This window comes from Pelodiscus sinensis, chromosome 2 (assembly GCF_052426305.1).
Source record: "Pelodiscus sinensis isolate ZL-2025 chromosome 2, ASM5242630v1, whole genome shotgun sequence".
NCBI lineage: Eukaryota > Metazoa > Chordata > Testudines > Trionychidae > Pelodiscus > Pelodiscus sinensis.
In genome coordinates, this window is record NC_143053.1 from 67,039,763 (window position 1) to 67,061,917 (window position 22,155).

General features: G+C 40.7%; 1 protein-coding gene across 2 annotated transcripts in view; it reads right to left on the minus strand.

Annotated features, from left to right (window-relative positions):
- Positions 1–22,155, minus strand: part of RP1 (RP1 axonemal microtubule associated) — a 325,691-nt gene that overhangs the window by 73,371 nt on the left and 230,165 nt on the right. For both annotated transcript variants that reach the window (XM_075920696.2, XM_025183398.3), the window contains 5 exons: positions 18,795–19,005; positions 10,269–10,423; positions 7,379–7,457; positions 5,322–5,453; positions 4,990–5,171 (listed from right to left, as the gene is read on the minus strand). In XM_075920696.2, coding sequence (XP_075776811.2) covers positions 4,990–5,171; positions 5,322–5,453; positions 7,379–7,457; positions 10,269–10,423; positions 18,795–19,005 — 759 coding nt within the window. The remainder of the gene's footprint in view (positions 1–4,989; positions 5,172–5,321; positions 5,454–7,378; positions 7,458–10,268; positions 10,424–18,794; positions 19,006–22,155) is intronic.

Genomic DNA, 22,155 nt, shown 5'->3' on the forward strand with positions numbered 1-22,155 from the left:
ATTAAGGCAGCCCATTGGTTGTTCAGGCTGAATGTAAAGATATGCAGGCTGTGGGTGGTTAAAAGGGATTAGCTAAGATTGAGAAATAGATGAGGAGTTGAATGTTTTAACTGCTTATTACCTTGCTTTTTCTCATTTGAATTAGTGACATTGCAGCAGTGATATGTGTTAGTCCCTATAAGAATCTCTGGAACATCCCAAAGTACTCAAACTCTTTGAGCAGTTCTGGTCTCCCATGTTCAAGAAAGATGAATTCATACTGGAACTGATTCAGAGAACTGCTAGGATGATCAGAGGACATCACGATCATCTAATCTGACCTCCTGCAGATTGCAAGCCACACAATCTCTCTCACCCTCCTCTGTAATAGACCAATAAACACCCACCATTTACTCTAGTTTAAATTAGCAAGTGAGGGGTGGGGTACTGCATGTTGCTGAGGAAGACAATAAACCTCAGGGTCTCTGCCAATCTTATCTGGGGGGAGAAATTTCTTCCTGACCCCAAATACAGATGAGTTGGACCCTGACCATGTCTGCAAGACCTACCAGCCAGACACCTGAGAAAGAATCCTCTATAGAAATTAATAGCCCACCCCTCTAGTGCCCTATCGCCAGATATTGGGCATTTTTTTTACTAGCATTGTCGATAGGTCACATGCCTGTGTAAACAATCTCATCCTATTATCTCCTCCATAAACTTATCAAGCTCAGTATTGAGGCCAGTTGTATTTTATGCCCCTACTGATCCCCTTGGAAGGCTGTTCCAGAACTTCACTCCTCTGATGATTAGAAACCTTTATCTAATTTCAAGCCTAAACTTGTTGAGGGCCGATTTGTATCCAGCTGTTCTTGTGTTCACATTGGCATGCAACTTTCACAGCTCCTCACCCTCACTAGTATTTATCCCTCTGATGTATTCATAGAGACTGATCATGTTTCCCACTCTGACTTTTTTGGTTTAGGCTAAACAAGCTAAGCTCCTTGAGTCTTCTCTTCTCAGGTAAGTTTTCCATTCCTCTGATTATCCAACAGTTCTCTGCACCAGTTCCAGTTTGAATTCATCTTTCTTGAACATGGGAGAACAGAACTGTGTGAAGTACCCTAGAGGAGGTCACATCAGTGCCTTGTATAATACTTCCCTACCTCTATTGGGAAATACCTCGCCCAATGCATCCTAGAATTTCATTAGCCTTTTTCATTGCTGCATCACACTGGCAGCTCATAGTCAGCTTGTGATCAAACAACGCAGCCAGATCTGTCTTGTCCTCTGTCACTTTCAATTAATAATTCCCAAGTTTATAGCAAAAAAAAATCTCATTTTTAATCCCTAAGAATATAACTTTGCAATTTATACTATTGAATTTCTTCCCATTTTGATTACTCTAATATTCAAGGCCCTTCAGTTCTTTTAGTACAGCGGTTCCCAGCCTTTTCCAGATGGGGACCCATTTTGAAAATTCAGGAAGACTTGGTGACCCAAAGCAATTCAAAACAGGGGGAGAAGGGAGGACAGAGCCACCTGGAGAGACACTTTTGAAATGTAATGGCGACCCATATTTGGGTCCCGACCATAGGTTGGGAAACCCTGTTCTAGTCTGAGTCCTCTTCTATGTTGGCAAAACATCCTGACTTTGTGTTATCTGTGAATTTTATTAATACACTCCTACTTTTTGTCAAGGTCATTAATAAAATGCTAAATTAGATTGGTCCCAAGACCGATCCCTGAGGAACTGTAGAAGTAAACGCCCTCCAGCCAGACAATTCATCTTTCAGTATGACTGACTGTAGTCTAACCATTAATCAATTCCTTATACACCTTTCATTTCTTATGTTGATCCCCAGCTTCTCCAATTTAACTAGTGTGGCAAAGCTCCAGTTAGTCACTGTGGGTCTCGCACTACTGGCCAATAGTGTTGGCCTCAGAGGCACACTGCAGCCTGCCACATAGCCTCTTTCTTTTTACTAGAGGCAGGTTTAGAACCACAGCCTAGTGAGCCGTACACATCACAGACTAGTCCATAAGTTAGGAGTTCTGGAGTCTTGATCTCTCTTTTCAAGGTAGATTTTTCAAGGTAATGTGAGGGAGGTTGGGAGGAACCCAGGTCCACCCACTCCTCTGGGTTCTAGCCCAGGCACCCTAAGGCAGCGGCAACAAGCAGGGTTACTGCCTCTTGCAATCTGGCAGCTTTTTCCTGGTCCACTTCCCCAATTTGATACCTGCTCATCAGTCCTCTGCTCACACCCACACAGCTCCCCCACATAGCACTTCCTTCTTCCTATTAGAGTTGCCTGATAGCTTCACAAAAATACCAAACAGAAAAAAAAAATTGTTGAGCACAAAAAAAAAAAAAAAAAAAAAAGCCAAAAACTTGTTACCAGGTGCTGCTGGGGAGACAGCAAGCTGAGCCCTGAGAAAAACAGAAAATACCGGACATTTTAAATGTCCGGTATTTTCCGGGTTTTTTACTGGACAGAAGCTGCAGAAGCTGTCTGGTCCAATACCGGATACTTGGCAACCCTACTTCCTATCCTTGGCTCTTTTCCTTCCCCCTTTCCTTGCCTGGGGGGAGACCTTTTAAAGTGGCTGCAAGTGTTTAATTAGCCTATGGCTTCTAGCAAGTTCCAATTGATGCCAGATGCCTGCCTAATTATGCTGGACTTAAACTTTGGCCTTCTTTTACTCAGGGAAGAGAAAGCTGTTTACCCAAGCTCCAGGATATATTCCCTCCACCAGAGAATGGCAGATGGATAGTCTGGGTCTGTCACACTAGCAATTTTCCATGGGTCAAATGGCTTATTGAAATCCAAGTAAATTAGATCTATTGCATTTACTTTTTCTTCTCAAAATAAGAATACAGGTTGGTCTGGTAAGATCCACCTTTTGTAAAACTTCATTGTATTTTATTCCAATTATCATTATACCTTTAACTACTTTCTCTTTCAAAATTTGTTCCAAGCCCTTGCATATACCTGAGGTCAAAGTAATGGGCCTGTACTTTCCTGGATCACTTTATTTCCCTTTCTTAAATACACGTATTGTACTAGCAATTAGTCAGAGAGTATGACCAATGAGTTTATGGATTCATTTGTAATCACTGCTACTGGGTTTGCAATTTCATGTGCCAGTTCCTTTCAATTGGCCACATTTGGCAGACAGAATACTGGGCTGGATGGACCTTTGGTCTGACCCAGTATGGCTGTTCTTATGTCTAATATTCTTTGATAAAATTATCCAGGTCCCCAAATTTAGTCCCATTAAAGCCATTTAATTTTGACTTCTACCTTGGATGTCGTAATTTCTACTTCCATACCTTCATTTCTCTTAGTCACTCTGCAACTATCCCTTAGCTTATTACTCTTATTAAAAATGAGGCAAAGTATTCTTTTAAGTATTAGGTCATGGCTATGTTTTCTTTAATCTACACCCCATTTTCAGTGTCTAGCAATCCCACTTATTCCCTTGCTTTCTTTTTGTTTATATACCTATAGAACGTTTTACTATCGGTTTTAATTTCCTTCACACTTCACACTCTGCTTGGATTTTGTCAGTTTTCACTTACTCCTGCACTTTCTGATCTCCAGAAGAAGTTTTCCTTGCTGATTGTTCCCATCTTCCATTCATTGCGGGTTGCCTGCGCCATGGGTATAAGATGCAGAGGTAGGCAATGCCTTCCTGCATTCCCAAATTGCCCAGCTGGCCCTGCTCACACTTTGTTCCCAGGCCTACCACCACACAGGATGGCTCCCCCAATCTCCTGGGACTGCCTGGGCTTCATCCCAACTGAGGCTGGGGCTGGGCACCTCTTCTGCTCCTGGAGCTGGGGAAGGCTTAGGCCAAACACCTCCCACTGGGGCGATGGGATTTGGCCTGCCCCTGAAGTGGGAGCTTGGCTCCCAGGGAGGCCTTTGGCAGTTGGTGTAGAGTCTCAGGCAGAAGGGATGGAGCTGGACACTTGCCTCCCACAATCCTGGGTTCACCCACTGCCCATGATCTACTTTCTCTTAATAACCTGTTTGAGATACCTGGCTATCCAGTTTGGCTTGCAACTCCTCCCTACAATTTATTTATTTTTCTTGGGATGCAGGCTTCACGTAGCTTCTGCAACTTTGACTTAAAATAGATCTCCATGGTCAAATCCTTGAGTTCTTCAGTCCAGTCCACTTTCCTAACTAATTCCCTTAATTTTTTAAGGTTTGCTCTTATGAAATCAAGAAGTGTACTTGCACTCCTATTTTTGTTTAGCCTCCCATGAAGTTTAAACTGAATTGTCTCATGATCATGAAACCAAGGTTGTCCTCTATGACCAGTTTTTATAGGAGGTCCTCACTACTTACCAATACCAAATCCAATATGTCATCACCTTTGTTGGTTCAGCAATCATTTGATGAAGGAATCTATCAGTTATCACATCCAGGAATATTGACCCCTACCATTATTAGTAGTATTTGTCCTCCAATCTCTATTTGTGAAATTAAAGTATCCCAGGATGATATAATTTCCAGTGGTATTTATTTCATTTAAGATATTAAATAGGTCTCTATCCATACCCATATTGTATCTTAAGGGTCTGTAGCAGGACTCCAACTCCAACCACTATCTCAATGGAGCTTTTGTTAGCTTTCTTCTCCAAAGTGATTTTGACCCAAACAGAATCTGTTTTATCAATTTTATCACTGCTGTCTTTACAATTCACCTCATCATTAAAATACAATGTTACTTCACCTTTACCTTTATTTCTGTCTTTCCAGAGCAGCACATAGCCTTCAATACCTGTACTCCAGTCATGACTACTATTATACCATATTTCTGTTATCCAATAATATCTGGTTTTTCTTCCTGTTTTCTTGGTGCATAGGAGATGTCAAAATATCAACTCTGAACAATAAAAAAATACGTGCACGCAATCTGGCACATAGAAAACACAAAGTACCTTTCCAAGTTACACATTGTTAGGATTGGTATAAAACATAATAAAAAGAAACTAACCAAAAAAGGGTTATTTTTCAGATTCTGGACCTTCTGTGAAGCTGATTTCCCTTTTGTTCCAAACACAACAACTTGAATATTAAGAACTTTCTCTGGTACGTGAGTACAGTACACCCACATTTGCCATCGTCCTCTGCTTTTAGTGTCAAAGTATTTAACTGGATCAGATGTCATGGTAATTTCTATATTTAAAAGAAATACATATTCAGAATACATATATATGTAAAAGTCAACAGACAACATTATAATAATTTATAAATTGTAATGCGCTCAAAAGTTCTTAACCATGAAACACTAATTTGTATAACCAAAAAACATATTGCTAGTACTACCTTTAAGTGGAATGACTAGCTCTGTAAAATCTTTCTTTGAGTGTTTGCGGATCCAGTTATTGTGAGCAAAGATGTGAGTGGCAAAAGGGTAACTTTCTTCTTTTATAACAATTTTTTCCAAGAACCAGTCATCTGATTGAAACAAACAATATTATTAATTTATTGTACTTCGGTAACAACGATAAGCTCTACCTACACAGTCTGAAGTTTCTGATTTGAATGAGAATGCAGAGGGCTCAGCAAATCACCGGAGACATGCAACACCATCTAGATTTAGGGCCTTAGAGATTTCTTGCTGATGATTGTAACTCTCAGAGATTGAGAGTTTTCTTCTCCTCCACAGGAGAAATATTACTTATCCGAGAATGCAATAAATAAATGAATGTTGCACTGTGATCACATGACATGACTTGTTTGGCAACATTGGCAGGAAACAAAAGAAAACTAACATAAAGAACATTTTAAAATAACCCTTTCTGGACTTTTTAATGAATATAACAATGAATTATACCAGGAATGGGGTATTATCATCAGCGCTTGAGGATTAGAAATGAGCAAGACAACAAATACATTTGAAAAGATTCAAAAAAATTGAGTAACAAATCTACACACATCCTCACTAAGATTGATGCTACTGGCTCCAGGCACTTAACTTGCACTTCGTCTTAATATGTCTGTTACCGCTAATCCTAAAGAGGAAGATTTTGGTGAAATCCTAGCGCTGCTTAAATTGATGGGTGTTATGCCTTTGGGGCCAGCTTTTCATTATTTGACTTCAAGCAATAAGGCAAATAACTCCCTGGTAGGATTTTTCCCATATAAATTACTTGAAACTCCATGAATTGGGACTCCTGAATTTTCCATATGGTCTTGCTCTCAATAGTGGGAATAAGGATGCTGAGCTGTGTTGGCCACCCTCAGAGATGATCTGCATCCTGTAGATTTCAGGAGAGCTGCAGAGCCCAGGGCTACCTGAATCTCCTCTCTGTATCTCCACATGGCCATTAGACCTAAATGGCACTCGGAGACCTGAAGCAGTCATAATCCCATAGGGTACGTCTACACTAGCTCGTTAGTTCTAATTAGGAGTGGAATAAGGAGTAACGGTAGTTCGAATTAGGATCTTTTCGGACTAAGGGGGACATGCAAATGAAGCCTGGGATATTTAAATCCTGGGCTTCATTTGCAACTCCACTTGCCCTAATTATCCTACCTAGCTCGAACTAACGAGCTAGTGTAGACATACCCATACTGTCTCCAGTTGTCACTCTCTACTCTGATGTGGTCAAAATATTATTTACTCTGAGAACTGGAGGGGAGTTGGGAGAAATGATGCTGCAGACAATGTGGCTTTCTCTGCCTGCCACCACACTTCACGTCCCCAAGACAATGAAGCACCAATGGATGGATTTCTATGGGAAACAAGGACAATATTGTCAAACCAGTGCTCTTCTTCTTCTGTGCCCCTCTGCTTACCTCGATGGATTAATCTTTGTTCCTTTCCCCTGGTGGCAGAGGAGGAAAGCATTTCACCCTGAGCGATTAATGGTTTATTTTATTCTTGATAAAATGTCCATAATTTTAAAAAACTGAAAAGTTTAAAAAGTCTGTGTGTGTTATAGGGGTGGGGAATAATATCCAAATGAAATGCAAATCACAAAGTTTTGCTGGGAAACAAAAATCTTTGCTGACTATAAAGGGAGAACCAAATATATCAAACAAGCCACTAATTGTAAAAGAAAAAAAACATGCCTCATAATTTTTAACTCTGTAATTCGCTGGATACTTTTTACGATTTTCCCTGAGCATTTAAGTGACACGAGATTATATACAGTCTAACAGAAACCAGAAAAGGTCCAGAAATTTCAATTTTTTTAACTAGATTCCAAAGAGAACAAATCTCATTGACATATGATCTTTAATTATCATTTTAACAGATGTTCTTCTGCATTTCTGACACCCATTGCATCTGATGATAATCAGTTTTATTACACTGTATTTGTTATAATACAATGCTATACATTCAAGGCATGAAGTTTATTTTTAAATTATTGTACCTTTTTTAAAACTTTTAAATCCAATAAGAACTTGATTCAACTTGCCAAGGTGAACTGCTTTGATTCTGAAAATGTCCACCTGCAATTTGAGAATAATTAAATTATTGTTTTTGCATTGTTAGGTATGTATTGGCTTTAATGACTCATGAATATACCTCTACATAAGTGGACACTGCTTTGTATACTAGTGCACTTTACTTTACCCCAGTCACGTCATTCCATTTCTTTCAAGTGCACAATAAAACAGTATGTGTAGTAACTGATGTTTCCAATGTCAGCGACTAGCATGACTTTTATGATGACTTTTATGATGAATACTATAGTTGATAAATTGTATTTTCAGACACTCTGATACTCAGCTTGATGTTCCAGTAAGATGCTCACTTCTACTAAGCTTGTAGGATGAAATAACTAAATTACCTCAGTTATGACTATTATAAGAATTGACATTGTCCCTATGTAATAATCTCCATCACATGAAAAAGTTTCTTAAGTAGCTTAGATTTGAGTGGTGAAATTATTAGTGATCTTAGTGGAGTCTTTTGATCTCCTTTTTAGGTATAAGATACACACACACACAATTATTGTTTTGTTTGTTTTTCTCATTCTTTTTTCAAACACTTCCCTTGACTCTGGTTATAGGCAGGAAAGCTGGGCACTCTGGTGCTTCTCTTGGAGATGTTGCTGCGAGCCTGGCTGCACTTTCTGTAGGCTGTCATCCGGGAGGTCCATCAGGGGCTGTCAGTATCCAGGAGGCCCTGTGGGAGAGCTTCCACCCTGAGGAGCACTAAGAGCCTCCCTGGTCTGCCCCACTAAGGGCTTGTGCCTCATTCCTCCCTCACGTCCTTCCACTTACCCCTCCCTAACCCCCCTTCCTGATGTCAAATAAAATACATGAACACAAACTCTCTTTATTTAACAAAACTGGGGGGGGGGAATGAAACTCTGGTGAGACTGGGGAAAGGAGGTGGGAGAGGGGAGGGGGAAACCTGGGAGGAGGGATCTGGAAAGGGGAAGCAAGGAGAAGAAGGGGGAGGGGAAGCTCAGGGCTCAGGGTTGGGGGGTCTCGCTGGACCAACTTGATTGTCATGCAAACCTGCTCCTGGGTTCGCATGTGGCCTTTTGTGGCAAGGTTGGCAGCTATCCTGCCATAGATGGCTGTGTTCCTCTATCTAGTGCAGAGATCATGGACATGGGGGGCATCCCTTCCAATGGCAGGCTCCTGGCAGCTGGCAAACTGCTTCTGGAGAGTGGTGGAGGACTGGCTGTCAGTGGCTTGCTTGCTCATGTTTTGGGGCCACTGGGTCGGGGCAGTGACTGCTGGCTCTGGGCTGGCAGGCTTGGAGCTGGCATAGGCACTATGGCCAGTGTCTACGCCTTTAAGGGGTCCAGGGAGGGGAGGAGTGAGAGGAGTGTTCTTGGTTGAGGCTGGAGTGGCCACTAGGGCTCCTGGGAAGGCTGGAGGCCCCCTATTTCAAAATAAGTGTCTACACAGCACTTATTTCGAAATAACTATTTCAAATTTGGTGTTATTCCTCGTAGAATGAGGTTCATCAAATTTGAAATAAGCACTCTGCTATTTGGAATTAATTTTGAAATAGCAGTTTGGCTGTGTAGATGCTAGGAAAGTTATTTCATAATAACTTTGCTGTATAGACATACCCTAGGTGTGCAACGTACTCAACTGCAGGGGTGTGTCTAGACTACATGGCTCCATCGACGGAGCCATGTAGATAAGGCAGGATGACAAAGGGAAATGAAGAGGTGATTGAAATGATCGCCGCTTCATTTAAATCAAAATGGCCACCTTGCTGTGCCGATCAGCTGTTTGTCGGCACAGTGCGGCAGTCTAGACGGTAATCTGCCAACCCCAGATCCTGTAAGCCTCGTTTCCAGATCGGTTTTGCACTGATGAGTGAATGTCAAGATGTCTCCCATACATCTTTGCAAAGTGGCAATCATGGCAACTCCTGAATTTTGGTAAAGTGATTCTCTTCATCATGCGCTATGAGTACTCTTCTGGGTCACCTACAGTATCAAGTAAACTGAATCTGGATGATCAGGGTTCTGATTACAGAGGTAATGGAGCTATATTCATTGGTTCTTCATTTTCCAGTCTTCACCATTAATTCAGTACCACTCAGTGCTGTGGGGTGGTCAGCTGTTAAAAGCTTAGTAACAGAGAACATCCTTTGTAAAGTGATTTTACATTGATTTTTTTTTATTAAAAAATGTACCTATTTTTTGCAAACCTGCATTTGTATCAGACACTGAGGTGTAATGAGGCATCCGTAAGACTTGGGTCTGAATTTTTTTTACTATTCTCTTGCCAACAGTTGTTGAAGGATTTTTTCTGGAAAAGTTTTTAAAATTCTCAAAAACCAAGAATATTTTTGCAAGGTTTATAATGAATTTCTGAGTGGAGGGACAAAAAAGGAGAATTGGGTCTTGAGTGGGATATTTCCCTAATGATTACTTTTCAGTGATATTGAGAGGCAGGTGTTCATGATGGTTCAACAAACACACAATGCCATATTCATTTAAGCAGGCACATGACCAAGATATCTCATGGAAAAGCTATGCACTTCCACCTATGATGTATTTGGCCCCTAAGTCACTGCATCAAGGAGTTTGCAATCTAATTTTCTGAACAAAAATATGCCAGGAATTTAGCTACCTCTGTAGTGCAAGCTTATAGTGCAGAAGAGTAACCATATTCCATCCCAGAAATGGTTGACACATAGTAGTAGCAGGTGAAGGGATCTCAGTATGGAATATGCAGTCTAGTCAAAAGACTTTAACATCCTTTTGCATGAAAGGCTCTATGTAAATGTGAGGTATTAATAAGGAGACATTTACTATTTCAATTTTTTCCCCTCAGATCTTTTACCTGTCCTCGGGCAAAAGTGATGGGCCTGCTTCTTGAATTCTTAAGCCATCTTTTCCCAGAGTCTCCTCTCTCTCCTTGAATGCAAAGATAAGCCTCTCCACTCATATCTGCTTTCTTTATGTCTCCAGTGTGCACATGAATGGAGTATTCCACAACTAAAAGAAAATTTTAAAAACAGTCAGTATAAAAGGGAAATTCTCTATCATCTTGTCTCATAATTGGATTCCTTATAAAAACGCTTGGGTTCTAGTCTATTGTTTTATATGAGAGTCACTTACTATGTTCTTAAAAAAGGAAAATCACATTATCATAAAATTACATTCTAACAACTTTTAATTAGAGGAAAGGTCTGTATAGAATGCAGTTATACAGCTCCATAAATGTCCACACGTTTCATCTTTTTGTCAAATTATTATTATTTGTATTATGGTTGTAGTCAGAGGTTTCTACCAAGATCAGATTGTGCTCAGCACTGTACAAATATGCAGTAAGGTATGATGCTGCTCCAGGTACTTTACAATCTAAATATAAAAGACAGACACTGGGGGTGGGGGTATTGTCCCCATTTTAATGTAAGGAGAACTGTGCCACAGAAAGATTAAGACTCTGCCTACATTACAGAAATTTGCACATTTGTAATTTACTTAATATAATTATAGCACTATCAATATAGTTACATCCTTTTAGAGACTCCCTGCTCCATTGTAGGGTGGGTTTAAACCAGTGCATTTTAATCATGTAGATTAACAGAGTAAACTGAGCTGATATAAATGCTGTTTTACACCAGTACAAAACTCTACATCAGGGATTTGCTCTGATGAAACTGTGCTGTGACATCAATAGACATTTCTCTAATGCCAGTAGGTCCTAAGTGACTCACCCACCATAATATAGGCTGTAGCTAGGGCAACCAACACACTTTTTTGAGCCATCAGCAAAGTGGTGAGGCAATTTCAAGACCCCAGAAGGAGTGGAGCCTCGGGTGGAAGGGGCGCGGTTGGGGTCTAGCCTCCCCCAGCCAGCCTTTCAGGGCTGCCCAGGTGTGTGTTGCTCTTGGCTCTGGTGGCAATTTAAAAGGCCCGGGGCTCTGTCATCTACCACAGCAGCAACTGGGAGCCCAAGGCCCTTTTAAATCATTGGGCCCTGGGACAGCTGTTCCTTTCCTCCCATCAATGGGTCTATCTGCAGCAGAGCTTGGAAATAACCCTGATCTCCTGAGTCTCAGTCCAGTGCACTAACTACAACACATTCTTATTCTCTGCATAAATCCATGTTGGTGAATCCATAGAATGCAGCTTTCTTTTCCTCTGCATTCTTCCAGAAAATCAGCACTCTTGACTATTGTGTTCAGTAACCTACAGGATAACCTACACACATTCATTCTGGCCTCTTGAGTATCCAATTCCCCTATAAAAACCACTGCCCGTTTACATAGTCACCAGAGAGTCTTAGTTCTAATCCCTACGGCTCTATATTCCTATTTGCCTCTTCTGTATTTTTATGCATGTATCGTTATCATCTTGCACTGAAGCAAAGACTGCACAGTCACAAAATGGCTTAGATGAAAGAGGTGATCTGATTGTCTTAAGAGGCTTTCAACTCATCATTGAATCATAGGGCTGGAAGAGACCTCAGAAGGCTGTTGAGTCCAGCACCCTGCCCAAAGCAGGACCAATCCCAACTAAATCATCCCAGCCAGGACTTTGTCAAACTGGGACTTAAAAACCTCTAGGGATGGAGATTCCACCACCTTCCTAGGAAACCCATTCCAGTACTTCACCACCCTCCTAGTGAAATAGTTTTTCCTATTATTCAAGCTAGACAACCCCACTGCAACTTGAGACCATTGCTCATGTAACTATCCTCCAGTGGATACACATCAGGAGTATCAAGCTTCTTCATGCATGAGACCACAACACAATCTGAATGATCTTAAAGTTAGAGCACACTGATACATAATAGAAATGGCTAATTACAGTTTAAATCCTTTCAACTTCAGCTTTTTCCTTTAACCAAAGTACTCCTTTCTCTTTCTGCCTCATGAGAAGTGAGGATGGGTCTTCCAAACCAGTCCAGGTCTTCTAGTGAATTGTATTTGGCCAGAAAAGGAGTATACTGTTCTCCTAAGCCACACTATGGATTAAGAGAAATAGGGAGTCCCGTGTCTGTCAGGACTGCCAGAGAGCAGATCTTTGAAGATACAGTTGAGACCAATTTCCTTGCTCTACTAACAGTGGAACAGGGGCAGGGCCTGAAAGAACAGCTATGACCACAGCTGCCTTCTATAGCACAGGTCAGGGGAGAAGATCTGGGAGACTGCTACCACTATTCATTCCACCAGTAGTGCTGGTACAGATTTAGGAATGGAAGAATAAATAACTGGTTTGGGTACAGGAGGAGACACCTAGCTCAAGTGTTTCAGGCCAACAAGGGGATTTAGGCACATCAATCCTAATAATTCCAATGAGAATTGTTTGCCTAAACCTCATATTCAGCTCTGAAAATCTGAACCTTGGCTCCTGCTTACTACAGTTACTCTTATTTTGGAATGGGTGACAAGGGGAATCCATAAACAGAAGAAACAGCTGTTTCCTCTGCTCAGTATTTGACTATTAATTATTACTTGTATTAGGCCTAGAAACTGAAATCTTGGATCTGGACACCATTGTGCTAAACTCTGCAAAGACACAGAACAAAAAAAAACCCAAAACAAAAACAAAAACAAAACAAAACAAAACAAAAAAGCTGTTTTTAATTCTGATAGAACAACATCCTAAGGCAAAGTAAAATAACAGATCGGTGGCCAGCTCAGCTCCTTCTGCTTCAAAAGCATCAACTTGAACTGTACAAGAACTTGCTAGCTTTAGCAGTATGACACACAGATTCCTTTCAGAAAGGGAAGTGATATATTTGTTGTTAATTACTATTATAATATAAATAATAAGCCATTTTATATTGCAATAGTCACACTTTAGATTGTGGGTTCATCAACCGATCCACTTTGGTGTGTGGAAGGGCAAGTAATACTTTCCCATATAGAAAATCATGTATATAGCGCGCGCGCGCGCGCACACACACACACACACACACACACACACACACACACACGGATTATAAATAGCATTGGCCTATTCATTTGCACAAAATTATTCACAGGCAGAAAGTTATGCAGGGTTGAGCCTTTGCATTTTCTTTGGGTTGGAGCTCATGAGGCCTATAATCACACTATCTAGGTCATACGGGAGGAGCCAAACAGCCAGCACAGGCTGCCCCAGCACAAGAGCTGGCTCTAGCACTCGGAAGGCAGGATAACAGACACCCAGAGGTAGGTAGGTGAGGTGGGTTCTGGAGTGACCTAGGGGGATAAAGCATTTGCCTGGGGACCTGGGTTGGAGTCCCACATATCCTGAGAGCAGCCAAACAACCAACACAGGCTCCTCAGGGCTGGAGCCTGGGTCTAACACTTGGAAGGCAGGATAAACTGATGAGCTCCCATCTTATCACAATCATAGCTTACGGCCTGATTTTTCAGCAGTGCTGATTACCCACAATTTCAATCCAAGTCCATAGATCTATCAGCCTTGGATGTTTCAGCTCCCACTTATGCCAAAATCCTCATCACTCTTCTAGAAATCAGAGACACAACAGAATTTAAGTCCAGACTGCTATAGAACATAGAAGAATTATATTAAAATTCCCAGGAGTTCATGACGTCATCATTAGAACAAGTTTGTTGGATGAATGCATTTAAAAAGAAATATTCATCATAAAACTGGTCAAAATTTGACCAAACTACACATTTACTAAATAGACGTTCCTATGATATGTTCATGGAAGGTTTAGGAGTGATTGTTTAAAACACACAGTGAAAAATTAAGACACTACAAGCTAAAGCTGTCATTTATGCTCCTGCGTAGGTGATGGCAAAAGAGAGAAAAAAAGTGTTCTGCGAGATATTTATTTTTAAATTTTTCCTACAGCTCTTTTCACAAGCTGGTGCTATTCATATTGAGTGTTATAATAAAAAGGGCTGAATACAAATATTGTGACATTTTATACAGTCATTTTTCTAATCCCTTTAAAATATAAAAAGATTGTACCACTGAAAAAAGGCTTTTACAGGACAATTTTGCACACTGACTCAGTTTAACAAGTAAGAAGGGCTGTATGTATCCACACTGGTAACATTTATATACATGTTGCAACACATTTCTGTTAGGTGGAAACATCTTTGTTCCTCTTCATCATTTGACTAAAGAAGCCTCTTTTGTGAAAACTAACTTTCATTTAGCTATTTTGACTCCACCAACACTTTAAAAAAATTAGTCTAGATCTTAATCTACCATAGCACTTGCTATCAATGGGACTACTCGTACTTGAAGTTAAGAAGGTGCTTAAGTGCTTTTCTAAGTTGAGACCTAGTGTACTCTCTTGAAAGTGCCTAAATATTCTTTGGTGGTGTAAATCAAACTATCACTATTAAAGTCAATAAAGCTGCATTAATTTGCACCAGCTGAGGATCTGGCCCACACCTTTTAAGGCAAATGATTTGATATTTTGGAAGCAAGTTGGAAATAGAAAAACTAGGGTTTACCATGCAGGATTCTCTGGATCAGCAGAAACAAGGTATGTCACTGTTGTGAAGCACTAAGAGCCTACTCCTAATAACCTTGTTCATTAAAATACATCTACTGAAGTCAGTAGACCACTTGTTTGAATGAGGCAAGAAGGATTTTTTATTCATAGATTTCAAATCCAGAAGTTAATTTTGTGATTATCTAGTCTGATCTCACAAGCCATAGAACTTTCTCAAAATAATTCCTAGAGCACATCTTTTAGGAAACGTAACAGGCAATCTTGATTTATTACTTGCCAGTGATGGAGAATCCTTCGCAGCTCTTGGAAAATGGTTCCAATGGTTAGTTAACATTGCTGCTAAAAATTACTATTGATTTCCATAGACTACCTCTAAGATTTCCAAAGAGGTCCATACCTCCATTTGTAATTTTTGAAAAACAAATGAAAATGAAAAAAAAAATCAAAACCACTGAGGAGTTGTCCATTGCTTTCATGTGAAGGAGCACTGTGTAAAGAGATGGAAAGACAGAGCAAGGTAGGACTCTTAGAAGAATCCAATCCAATACTTGCATTGCCTCCCTGGTACAGAATGCACTCTGCACTCTTCAGGCTGCTGGCTCTCCTTCAGATCAAGGCACAACAGGACAAAGCAGGATTCCATATTGGATACTGAAACTCTGCATAGAATAGACTGGGCACAGAACCAACAACATATCCAGCTGTGGCTGGTGAGGTGACAAAGAAAACATGAACACAAAGTATAAATCTCTCTGATCTTTTGCAAGAGTTGGGTTAGATGTGTATATGGTGGGGAAAGTAGGTCTGAGATTGGATATTATGGAAAGACTGCCTCTGAGTAAAGATCACAAAGATGAGGATACTTTTTTCCTGGAAAAAAATCCCATGAAAAACAGTTGATTGTGGATGTGGGAACACTGATAGGGCCTGTATTTGAGTTAGTCAATTTGTCTTGACAATAAATGTTGTCATATATTTTGGGGGTTATCTTTTAACTTTAACTTTTCTATCTAAATTAATCTTTCTATTTATGTTCTGTGGGGGGGAAGGGGAGGAACTTGGGCAATGGGACACAATGATTTGTTTTTAAAAGATTTCACCTATAATCACACTATCTAGGTCATATACAGGTCTCTCTCAGGCCATGAATGACTGTAATCAGATAAAACTCTAGAGCATCCTTGCCACCAGTAATTAAACTAGTGTGCAAAGAAAAATTTATTGTTTGTTAGAAAATTTACATTGATATAGTATTGTGATCCAGAAATATAAAACACTGTCCAAAACCAATATTTTCTCATATAGAAAATCATTTGTTTAGTGCGCGCACACACACTCACACACACATACACACACACACAAAGAATATGAATAGCATTGGCTTTGACCTCAAAGACACACATAAGCCCAATGGTCCTATTCACTTGCATAAAATTATTCACATGCAGAAAGCTATGCAGGGTTGAGCCTTTGCATTTTCTTTGGGTTGGAGCTCATGAGGCCTATAATCACACTATCTAGGTCATATACAGAGTCTGGGCTTTACATGAATTTCCTAGAACAGAGGTGCTATTTGCAGCAGTGCCTGAGTTTCAGGAAATTACTCAAAAATCTGTTTTTCTTGGGAAAAATGTAAAAAAATTCCCACAGCTCTGTTTTCTCTCAGAAAACTAGGAAGTGAGTGGTAGGAAGTGGATGAAAATAGACACTCCATAAATGACATTTCTGCTTTAATCTTTCTTGGCATTAGCACATATGGGGATTTGTGGGTGTGTTTTAGGTACTCACAACAATTTTGATAAGCATTGGAATTTTGATTTTTTTTCACCTTGCTTCCTTTTACTCAGCTATTAGGTTGTGTCTAGACTACATGCCTCTGTCGTCAGAGGCATGTAGATTAGACACATAGGCAAAGGCAAATGAAGCCGCGATTTAAATGATCGCGGCTTCATTTAAATTTACATGGCTGCCGCGCTGAGCCGACAAACAGCTGATCAGCTGTTTGTCGGCTCAGCGCGCTAGTCTGGACGCTCCCCTGCCGACATCAAAGCCCTTTGTCGGCAGCCCCGTTATTCCTCGTGGGATGAGGTTTACCGGGGCTGCCGACAAAGGGCTTTGATGTTGGCAGGGGAGCGTCCAGACTAGCGCGCTGAGCGGACAAACAGCTGATCAGCTGTTTGTCGGCTCAGCGCGGCAGCCATGTAAATTTAAATGAAGCCGCGATCATTTAAATTGCGGCTTCATTTGCCTTTGCCAAAACAACAAATCTACATGGCTCCGTCGACGGAGCCATATAGTTTAGACGTACCCTTAGAGACCTGAATTTTGTTCTTAGAACATGGGATAATTTCCCCATGATTCATGCTGATGATTGCAGTGTTAGGGCACATCTACACTACAGGACAAAGTCTAATTAAGATACACAACTTCAGTTACATTAATTTTGTAGCTGAAGTCAAAATAGCTTAACTATCGCTATTTTGGCACTATCTACCCTGCAGGAAGTTGAAAGGAAAAGCACTCTCCCTTTGACTTCCATTAGTCCTCATGAAAGCAGGGTTATTGGCATTGACTGGAGCGCCCCTCTCACTTCATATTAGTGCATGTTAATTAGACCGCTAGTTCGAACCCTGGTAAATCGACAGCAGCAGCTTTGATTTTTTTTCTCTGTAGTGTAGACATACCCATAGTGCATCATCTTTTTCTTTCACCTTGAACTTGGAAGACCAAAAACTTTGGAAGAACATTTTGTGTGTGTGTGTGCGCGCGCGTGCGTGTGATTGGATAGAGGTTGGGTCTCCTAATCTCTCAATATTCTGAATACCAACATGCAGTTATTAAAAGAGTTTATTTGATTGTGTTTTCTTGAGTTTGCTTAAGTTCTGTTGGGAACAATATAGTTAAAAAACTACTTAGGATTTTAAATTTTCAGGTGGAATATTTTATCATCTCTTTCTGAGTGCAGAGAGACTTCCCATTTTTTTTCTAGCAACTTCTGTTTAGTCAATAAAACATCACCTCTACTGTAGTCTCAGTCAATAAACCTCTTCTCTGTTGCTAATAGTTTCAGTACGTGATCTGTACTATCCCTATCACTTCTCTTCATTCTAATGAATTGGATAGATGGGAAGCTTTTTCTTAAATGGTTCTGGATGAAAACTATCAATATGCAACAGGCTGCTCTTATTCGTATTTTCTGAAGTAATAATCATCTTGTCATGTTTGTGACACCATATATGTAAATAATTTGCTTGAGTTACTATTTGAACAATTTGCAGAATAACTCAACTTGTGCAAATTAATATCTTTCTTTTTTGCTGTAGTAATATTTGCTGCATGGTAAATTCTCGTGAACATCAATACAATAATAACTAAGGCAACTGAAATTCCTGAATAGCTCTATGCTAACTGACTATGGCAGATTTTTAAAAACCTTTTCCCTGACTATATTGGATCTTTACATAGCTGATATTCCTAAAAGAATAAACATTTCTATGTAAGTAATTCCTTATTTATAGAAAGGCTAGGTTAATATCATACGCTATATAATACATCATACATTTATTCAGTGATTCGTTATGACCTATTTTACTTTGCAGGATCAATACTTCTACTTAAAAAAACCCCAATGCTACATACTAGCATCTGCTTGATATAATAGGAAAGAGACTGAAATCTTATATCAACAACGTATGTTTAATTTGGTGTCAGCTATTGTAAAACATGCCCCAAGACTGACTTCACTGAACTGACTTCCTTTGCATGGAAAAGAAACACTGTCTTCTCTTGCTTTTGATGGACATCTATCACATTACAGTCTTAGACAAAATCCTTGTCTTGGAAACCTGCCCGTAGCATGTAGTGCAATCAACATCGGATGCATCCAAGGACAGAAACTGACCCCCAGTGAAGAAAAAGAGTTTAAATTACCAGGCAAAGGATCCTGGTGTGCACAGAGAGCTGGCAGTTCCACACATTTGTCTTCATTAGGGTTGAACGAGCAATCAAATGCTAACCACATCTCCTGGTTTGTGCCTGTGTGCTTCATATGCAGTAAGTCTAAGTGCCACGGCTGACTTAAGTTGGTGTGGGGGCCAGTTACCTGAATCTTGTATATTGAGCCAATCTCCAACAGTTCATCCTAGGTGACAAAAAGAGAAGTCAAAGACAGTGCCAGATCTAATGTTAGATGTAATCATTTAACCAATCTCAGAAATTAGAAGATTTCAGCAGTTTTATAATTGTTACTTTCAGAGGGAAGGGGTAACGCAATGCGAAATTGATTTGCTAACTGCACAAGCTGAATGATTCTCTAGAGTTTTAAATAGCAGAGAATTGGTGACTTTTCTCATAAGAGTCACTGGGGAAAATTGCATACAGAACAAAATTAGATGCTATAATTCACAGTGATGCAGTGGACTGTTTGCAAACATTATTGATTAGAAAGTGAACAAATGGCTCATCCCAACTTGCTAACAATACAATAAAAAGCTCTAGTATTCTTTAAATTTGAGCAACCAGACCATGAATCCCATGGGGGGGGGGGGGAGGGGGGGGGGAGGTTCCTGCAACATACAAGTGGGGAAGGAGCTGTACTTAATTTTGAATTTTAAAGTCAATTAATCTAACGGAGTAGACTATGTAGTTAGGGAAGCACATTAATTCATTTCTTTAAAGGGTTCTTAACATCTTCCATAGCATGGACCACATTTTAGTAAATAGATTGTCCTCTGGAGCCCTTCCCTTCGGATTCATGATTGAACAGATCACCTCAGCTTCCATTAGTGATTACATAACATCCCTGTGGCTATGCTACTGTATGGATAAGTAGCACTAGGAAATGCTTATGTGATTTGTACCTATGATTAAAGGCAATAAATCCTTTGTCCTTTTGAAGGAACAATAGGATAAGCACATTGTCTCTTTTCCTTTTGGTTTCATCACTACTTCCCATCTGTTTCCTCCACTCCCTCTTTGGCTCCCCTTCTTCCCCTTTTTACACAAGGTGCCCTGAGCTAAGGATGTTAAGGACTAGTCAACTATGTGATAAGAAAATGCTTATCAAATAGTCAGTCGACAAGTCAATTCCCCCCCTTGTTGCCTCTATCAGATAGAGGCAGTAAAGGGTAGGGGGGTAGAGAGGGTATTTCAAAGTGGCAGTGCTGCACAAATGCTTATCGAAAGCATGGGTGCTACAGCTTTGAAATGTGGAGGCAGCGTTTCAAATGGGCAATGCTGCACATCTGATCCCGGGCTCAGCTGTGCAGCACTGCCTCTTTCAAATGCCAAGGTGGTGTTTCAAAATGGCAGTACCACGTGGAGCCCAGGGTCAGATGAGGACTTCCCAGCTGATCCCAGGCTCTGTGCAGCATTTCCACGGAACCCAGGATCAGCTGGAAAGTCCCCACCTGATCCCGGGTTCCGCGGAAATGCTGCACAGAGCCTGGGATCAGTTGGGGAGTCCCCAGCTGACCCTGGCTCCACGCGGTATTTCAAATGCCAGCGCAACATGGAGCCTGGGGTCAGTGGGGGACTCTTGTACATTTCAAAGGCGGAAATGCCTATCAACTAGTCGAGCAGTCGATGGAAATTCCATCGACTATTCGACTAGTAAATTAACTGATTTTTAACATCCTTACCCTAAATATGCTGCTCGGTTACCTCATTCTCTTTACCTTGGTTGAGCATCTCTGCTTTCATACCCCTTTTTAGGTAGCAAAGGGTCCCTAGTGGAGACAACTAGACTTGCTCCCCCTTGTTTCTAGCTCCTATCCACAATCTTCAGGTGCCTGTAGAAGCAGTTGGGAGCAAGGAGAAGCAGCAGCAAGTGAAATATGATGTACTTGCTTTCTATTGATCACCAGCAAGTGCTCCATAACCACAGTTTGAGAACTTTTGCTCACTTGCTGTGCTATCCAAATTAGACCAAAATGGCAGTTCTATCAGCCAAAAAGGCAGTTCATTCAATGTGGCACTGTACATTATCTTCATATTATCCATTGAGGAAATCAGAATATAACCCCTTGGCCAAAGCAGTTAACCAATATTTGGGGCCTTCCTGGGTTATTTCCATCAGTAAGAGAAACTGATGATAGATTCAGGTAGAATCTTTGGTAGAAATGCTCTTTATTTCTAAAGAGCGTACACGATGTTCTGCTGCCCTGAGCACCATAGACACAAACATCACAGGACCATTTCCTTGCTCACAGATCCAAGTCAGTCCTGTGCCCAAAAAGAAACTCTCCTTTGGCTTCCTTCTAGGGCTACACTTCCCAGGCCTTTCCTAGCTCTCTGATCTCGACTGCTTGTGGCACCCACAGCTCCACCAATCAATGTCCTAGCCCCACAAGTCTCAGAAAACCCCCTCTTATTGTCCCTGAATTAGCTCTTGCTCAGGTCTTCCCAGAAGTCAAATGCCTTGGCCAATGGTTTATATTGTTTCAGCTATCTCTGAATAAAGGGTTATTCAATTGCTCCCTTTTTTAACCTGAATGAAAGGTGATTAGCATACCTCTGAGCTTCAGTGAGGTCTACGATTACTGACAGATCAAAGACATGCATACTGGCAGCCACCAATACTCTCCAGCATATATAATCTTTATCCATGGTGTCCAATCAGCTCTGAAGCAGTAATCACAATAGTTCTCTCTATAGCCACACTCAACCGGCCAAATAGCCACTAGACACCACAGATTTATGCTTTTGGTAGTTAGCCCACCAATAAGTTACTTCAAAATGTCCTGCGTTTGACACACAGATTGGGATAAGAAGCATTAGGCTGCTATGGTTAGATGTGTTGAGTGCACCATGGAAAATTGTTAGTACCTATATACATTACAGGGCAGTAGACAAGAATGAAATATTTCAATATTTCAGATTTTTTATATTAAATCTGTAAGAAGTCCTTTATCATCCATCTGATAAAGTGGAGATATTTTTAGTTTTACAACTATAGTGAGTGTGCTGCCTATTTAACAAGATGATGAGAAAGGGCTTGTTGTTGCTGAGGACCAGGTGTGACCTTTCTGGGCAGCTGCGATCCCCAGACAACTGCCTGAAGATAAGGGGGACCCTTGTGACAAGTGAGCTGGTGACTAAGAACCTCAGCCCAGCTTCTCAGTCAGCTGTGCCTAGTCAATAGCAGGTCAAAGAGCTTCAGGAGAGAGGATACCCCTGATCTGACCAGCTGGTTCTAGCCAAAGGGGAAGAAAAGAGACTCTAGTGACCTGTTTACATGGAACAAAGACAAAAAAATAGGAGCAGCTGTTGAGGCCGGTGATGTCTACTGCTC